Here is a 5,896-nt window from a genome sequence, read left to right as displayed (position 1 = left end):
GCAAGGACCCAACTTTCACAGCATCACCCGGCCCTGATGGGCATCTTGGCTGGGGGGAAGTGGGGGGGTTTTTTGAGAGATATGTCCCCCCCCCCCCCAGCACCTAAATCAGCCCTTCTGGGGGAGCCCTGAAGAGGGCGAAGGTTTTGGGGAAGGGGATGCGAGGACCTGCGGGCCCCTGTCCTCCTCCTCTTCCTCCTCTCCCCATCCCCGGGCAGCGGGGGGGGGAGGGAGGTGTGCGCCGTGCTGTGCCCCCTCCATTCCCACGGGATGTCCTCTCCTTCTCCCCTTGCCCAGATCATCCTGAACTCCATGCACAAATACCAGCCCCGGCTCCACATCGTGAAAGCGGACGAGAACAACGGCTTCGGCTCCAAGAACACCGCCTTCTGCACCCACGTCTTCCCGGAGACCGCCTTCATCGCCGTCACCTCCTACCAAAACCACAAGGTGAGGGGCTGGGCCGGCCCTCGCACCGGCAAACCGCATCCCTTCTCCTTCCCTTCTCCCACTGCTCCTCCTGAGGGCCTCGGCTCCCCTTCCCCCTTCTTTTCTTTCCCCCCTTTTTCTTTTCTTTCCCCCCTTTTTCTTTTCTTTCCCCCCTTCTTCTTTTCTTCCCCCCTTCTTCTTTTCTTCCCCCCTTCTTCTTTTCTTCCCCCCTTCTTCTTTTCTTCCCCCCTTCTTCTTTTCTTCCCCCCTTCTTCTTTTCTTTCCCCCCTTCTTCTTTTTTTCTTCTTTCCCCTCCTTCTTCTTCTTTTCCCTTCTTCCCCTTCCCTCTCACCACGCGCCCGTCCCATCCCCTCTGTTATTCCTGGCGACACATACAAAGCGTCTGAAGACAGGGCTTAGGGCGAGCCGAGGAGGAATTAGCTCAACAGGATGGTTTGCTCAGAGAGGAGACGACCAACCGAGGAAGTTGGCTTTATCTTCTTTCCCCCCCCATCGGTCAAAGCCTTCTAATCTGGAGAAGGGAGCCCGGCGCTCCCCTCCGCAGCCGGGGCGCTGATAACCCGGGCTGGCCGTGCTCCGGCCCTTTGTTTGGGGAAGGGCTCCTTCCCCGGCCGCTCCTCGGGCGGCCCTGCGGGGGGGTCGGCGGGGGGGGGGGGGGGCCCAGCCACACCTGGCAGCCCTCGCTCCTTTCGTGTGGCCTTTGTTCTTTGTTTGGGGAAGGGCTCGGCCGCTCCTGGCAGCGAGGAGGCCCTGGGAGGGAAGGGAGGCTCTGCGCCTGAAATCAGCTCCCTGCCTGCCCAAGCAAAATAAAACAAAAAAAAAAAACCCCAAACCCCAAATAAGGTTTTCTTGGGGTGCCGCCGGGCGGACACGCATGGGTTCCCACTGCCGTCCCCCTCTGCCTGCCCACCCGGGGGGACCCCGCTGCGGGGCTGCTGCCCCCTCTCCTTCCCTTGCTTGGCTTTTGGGCTTCCCCACTCAGCGAGGAAGGAGGTGGAGGAAGGCTCAGGGCTGGGTTAGTTCTCAGCAGATGTACTTAGCGATGCCTTTCACTGACTGCCCCTCACCGCTGCCTGCAGACCCCGACAGCCCCTCTCTAGGGCAGAGCCCCATGAAAAGCCAATTTTCCTTCCACAAAAAAGCAAATTCCTTCCCAAATCACATAGAAAGTGATTACTACAAGCTTTTACTGGTACTTACGGGCAGGTAGGATGGCTCCTTTGTGCTTGACAGAGTGAAATCATGCGCTTGTTTTTTCAAACGGAGAAAGGTCATTTAGCACCCCGGATAAATCCTGGGTGCTTTCCTGGAGATGTAAGTAAGAAGCTCCTAAACCTGCGTGAAACGGTTGTGTTTCCTCCATCGATCAGTTGGCAAGGGAGACGGAGAGAGCAGAGGTAGGCTGGAGAAGAAAGAGTGTTTCACCGTAACTAGGGAGAAAAGAAAATACTTCCCTGCCCTTTAAAGTAGGAGCTGTTGGCACAACCAGGACAAGCAAACTGAATCCAAACTGAGTCCTCGCCAAATTACGCCTTAAATTATAACTCCGCTGTGGATGCTATAAAATCAAGTTTAACTTCTGCTTGATGGATTCGGAGAAAGAATATAATATTAATGGAACTGGGAGTTAATAAAACAGGACATGCTGCTCACTTTAAAGGCATTTCCCTATGAGAAAATAGACCTGAATTTAACTGCGTTCCTCTGAAGAAAAATAGGACTGTTTTATAGAAAAAAAAATTATCATGCAAATAAAACAAAAGCAAAGCAGAAGCATGTAAGTACAGTAGTTTGGGAAAACTGCCATATTAGGAGGAGCAGGAATATTTGATTGTAAATCAACAACATCTGGTTGATAAGAAATGACATCTGTGTATCCGTCTCTGTCAAAACATACGCACTGACAAACGCGTGAATCCCTACAGACACACACGCACTCGCATCCCAGCAGACACATGCACAAGCACACAGACAGCACTACATATTTTACACACCCCCCTACACATTTTACATACACTTACATCCCTCCCGCCCCGATACACGCATTCCTCTTCTTGCTGCACTGAATCGTTGGGGGAACAAATAAAGAGTGGCTCTAGCCCCAAGATAAAGACCCAACTGAGAGAGATAGAGCCATAAAAATAAACCAGGGAATGATCTACCCTAAATGGCATCTCCCTCCAGGGAAGGGAATAAAATTTGCAGCTTGCCCCAGTGCAGATGGAGAATAATACCGGGGCTGAGGCGGCGCGCAGCTGATGCCGTTGCAGATGCTGGCTGTGTGGAAAGGGTGACATCCTTCAGCTGAGCTGAGTGGCAAGCGGGGACTTTTCCACAGGCAGAAACCCGAGTTCGGCTTTCACAGCTGAGGTGTTGCTTGGCAAAACATATTTTCACGTCGCAAGGCAGACTGCATTTCCCGTTGCCATAAACGATTGCAGTCCCACCGGCCTGTGTCTGTCTGCATCGAGCTCCCCAAGGAGGGTCTGCCTGTCCAGCCCCACGTCTCTTTGTCAGTGCACTACCTATTTTTTCCCGTTTACAGCCATCTCTCTCTCACTTCCACCCATCACCTGTAGCGCATCCTTCACGCACACTTTCCTATCCGCACAATCACGCACAGTTTGTACACACCAACGTATTTTACACACAGTTTTTATACACCGCTGAGCTGAGTGGCAAGCGGGGACTTTTCCACAGGCAGAAACCCGAGTTCGGCTTTCACAGCTGAGGTGTTGCTTGGCAAAACATATTTTCACGTCGCAAGGCAGACTGCATTTCCCGTTGCCATAAACGATTGCATCCCACCGGCCTGTGTCTGTCTGCATCGAGCTCCCCAAGGAGGGTCTGCCTGTCCAGCCCCACGTCTCTTTGTCAGTGCACTACCTATTTTTTCCCGTTTACAGCCATCTCTCTCTCACTTCCACCCATCACCTGTAGCGCATCCTTCACGCACACTTTCCTATCCGCACAATCACGCACAGTTTGTACACACCAACGTATTTTACACACAGTTTTTATACACCCATGTATTTTACACACACACACACACACATATATACACAAACAAATTTATACGTGCATGTGCTTTAGGTTTCAAGAGCTATGTTATGGGTGAATTATATTACAGTATTAATTGTATGACCTGCCCATAAATGCATTTGAGTCTATGCTTACACAGCTTATAGAAATACCTGCCTGATTTCAGATCTGTCAATTTATTTCAATAGCACAGCTGCAGTCCCAATGTAGGGCTTGTGCTTATTTCCCCTGATGTTTTAGACAGCCTGAAAAGATATTTAAGCACGCTGGGATCTCCCCCTCCTCGGCCCTACTCCCCAAAAGGAGGCTTAAGCTACGAAGAAAGTTTTGGTAAAGTTTTCAGTGCGGTTGTCAGCAGCTCGGCCGACCACCTCCCCCCTCTCTGCAACCCTGAAAAAATACCCCAGAAATATTGAGGTGTTAAAATAGGTCACATGCACATTTCATTTCCTTGCCATTTACACAATGGGCGCTTGCAATCAGGTTGATTCCCAAATATTAACTTCCCCTGCAGTTAAGTACCATTTTGCTGTAGCTTAAATCATTGTGCTACTAGCTCATATTTATTAGGTACTAGCTCTCTGCTTAGGACCAGGAAATGAACCCTAATAGACAGAAATAATTAAGGTTCTGCCCTCACGAGGGTTCTTTCTAAAGCAAGAATTCGCAACAATTATTCTCATTAATTTTTACAACCTACTTTCTCCGTTAGCTGGCCTTGGGCTTCATATTGGTTTTCCCCCCTCAGGATATCCGGTTTTATACTGATTTTTTTTTTTTTTTCCTTAAGTTATTTAACATTCTTGGTAGCCCAAATTCTTTTAAGGAAACATTAGTCCCAGCTGGGATGCTATAGGCACCCAGAAATGCTATGTGCACCATAGCGATGCGGAGAACCAGGGAAGGGCCTGGCTGAAGACTAATCTGATGCACTCCCAGATAGCCAGCGGGCACAGAGAAACATGCTGGTGGGCTTTCTGAATATAGAGGTTCATCCCACCCCCAGAAAGAGCCCTGTACTAAAAGAGCACTGTTAAGTCGGCCAAGTCAACTGGTGCTCCATCCTGCCAAATTTTGGAGAGCTGCCCCCGTGGCTCTTCTCCGAGCACGTGGCCTTTTACTGCTCCGTCGAGGCATCTCGCAGGGCTGTGTAGGTGTAGCTGCTGCCGGAGGCGGGCAGGTCCTTGGGCTCGGGCTGTTTTGCCCTGAGAGCTCAGTTCTTCTTGTCTTTGGTTGCAGGTAGCCACCTCCATCACTTCAGTAGAGGCCACCAATGTGGTGGCCCAGCTGGCAGCCCGTGGAATGCTTCTGTGCCAAGGTTGGACCTGGTCCAGTCCCCTGAAGCAGCCCTACAGGGCTGTGTCCCCCAAACTCTTGCAGCCCAGCCTGGGGCCATTGGCCCTGTGTCTTCCCACCTCCATAGCAAGAAGGGGCAGTCTCTCTCCTTACTCAGGGCAGGCTCCCCTCCGAAGGGGGGTCCCCCAAGCACTGAGAGAGGCAGGGCTCCCTGGGGTTAAGTGAGGTGAGACCATGTATCTCCTCTTTATCACCAAGACTGGTGGCTTCTGTGCAGCCCTCGGTCGCTCAGGGACCGCAGTGAGCTCTTCTCCTCTCACTGACCCTCTCTGGGGCTCCTCACATCTCTACTCTCAAATGCGTAGTCACGTTCCAGGCTTCGGTGGGAGAGTGCTTGCTTCAAGAGGTCTTGTGTCCTTCAGAACCTGTGTCTGAACCAGTCCTGTCTTCCTCTGCCCCTTTGTCCTCAGTCTTGTCCCTGCCTCCCTGCCAGCCCCGGGACAGGGTGCTACGCCAGCCCTGAGCCCCCGGCCCCTTTCAGTCCTCAATTCAGACCCCCTCCCCAAGCTCTGCAAAGACACCCTATATCTCTCCAGCTTCACTCCCGCCTCCTGACCCACCTCCTTCCTCCCCACCCAACACTGTGCAAGGTCTGTCTCTTCTCATTCTCCGTTCTTGTCTCCAGGTTAAGCCAACAGCCTCCTCAATGAGCCCCTCTGTCTCGCACCAGTACCTCCGACCAGCCACTGGCTCTCAGTCCCTCTCATTTCCTTCACTGGCTTCTGGGTTCGGCATCTTCTCCCCCCTGCCAGCAGCTCCCCCTTCCCCTGGCCTTTACCTTGGGCTCCGAGTCTCAGCTTCCCATCCAGCTCCTCTGTTTGGCCCAGCCAGATGTACGTAGTCTCAGCAGGCACCTTGTCTTCATCTATTTCTTTCCTTCCCACTGCTCTGGTTTGGCTTCCTCCTCTACGCTGACTCGGTTTCCACCTGGGGTACGTGAGAGTGCGAAAGAAAAAGGCTCTGTGCTTTCAAGCCTGAAGCCCAGGCTCCCAGTTGCTCCCAGCACAGCTGGCTGCAGCAGTGGCGGGGATGGTCCTGGCCCATCCCT

General features: G+C 52.5%; 1 protein-coding gene across 1 annotated transcript in view; it reads left to right on the top strand.

Annotated features, from left to right (window-relative positions):
• TBX5 (T-box 5) overlaps nt 1-5,896 on the top strand; it is a 166,117-nt gene that overhangs the window by 134,883 nt on the left and 25,338 nt on the right. Inside the window, 1 exon segment of the mRNA XM_009274023.2 lies at nt 298-450. Coding sequence (XP_009272298.1) covers nt 298-450 — 153 coding nt within the window.

The sequence above is a fragment of the Aptenodytes forsteri genome, unplaced genomic scaffold (genome assembly GCF_000699145.1).
Source record: "Aptenodytes forsteri isolate BGI_AS27 unplaced genomic scaffold, ASM69914v1 Scaffold415, whole genome shotgun sequence".
Lineage (NCBI taxonomy): Eukaryota > Metazoa > Chordata > Aves > Sphenisciformes > Spheniscidae > Aptenodytes > Aptenodytes forsteri.
Note: the sequence above shows the minus strand (reverse complement) of the source record. Positions and strands in the feature narration are given on the sequence as shown.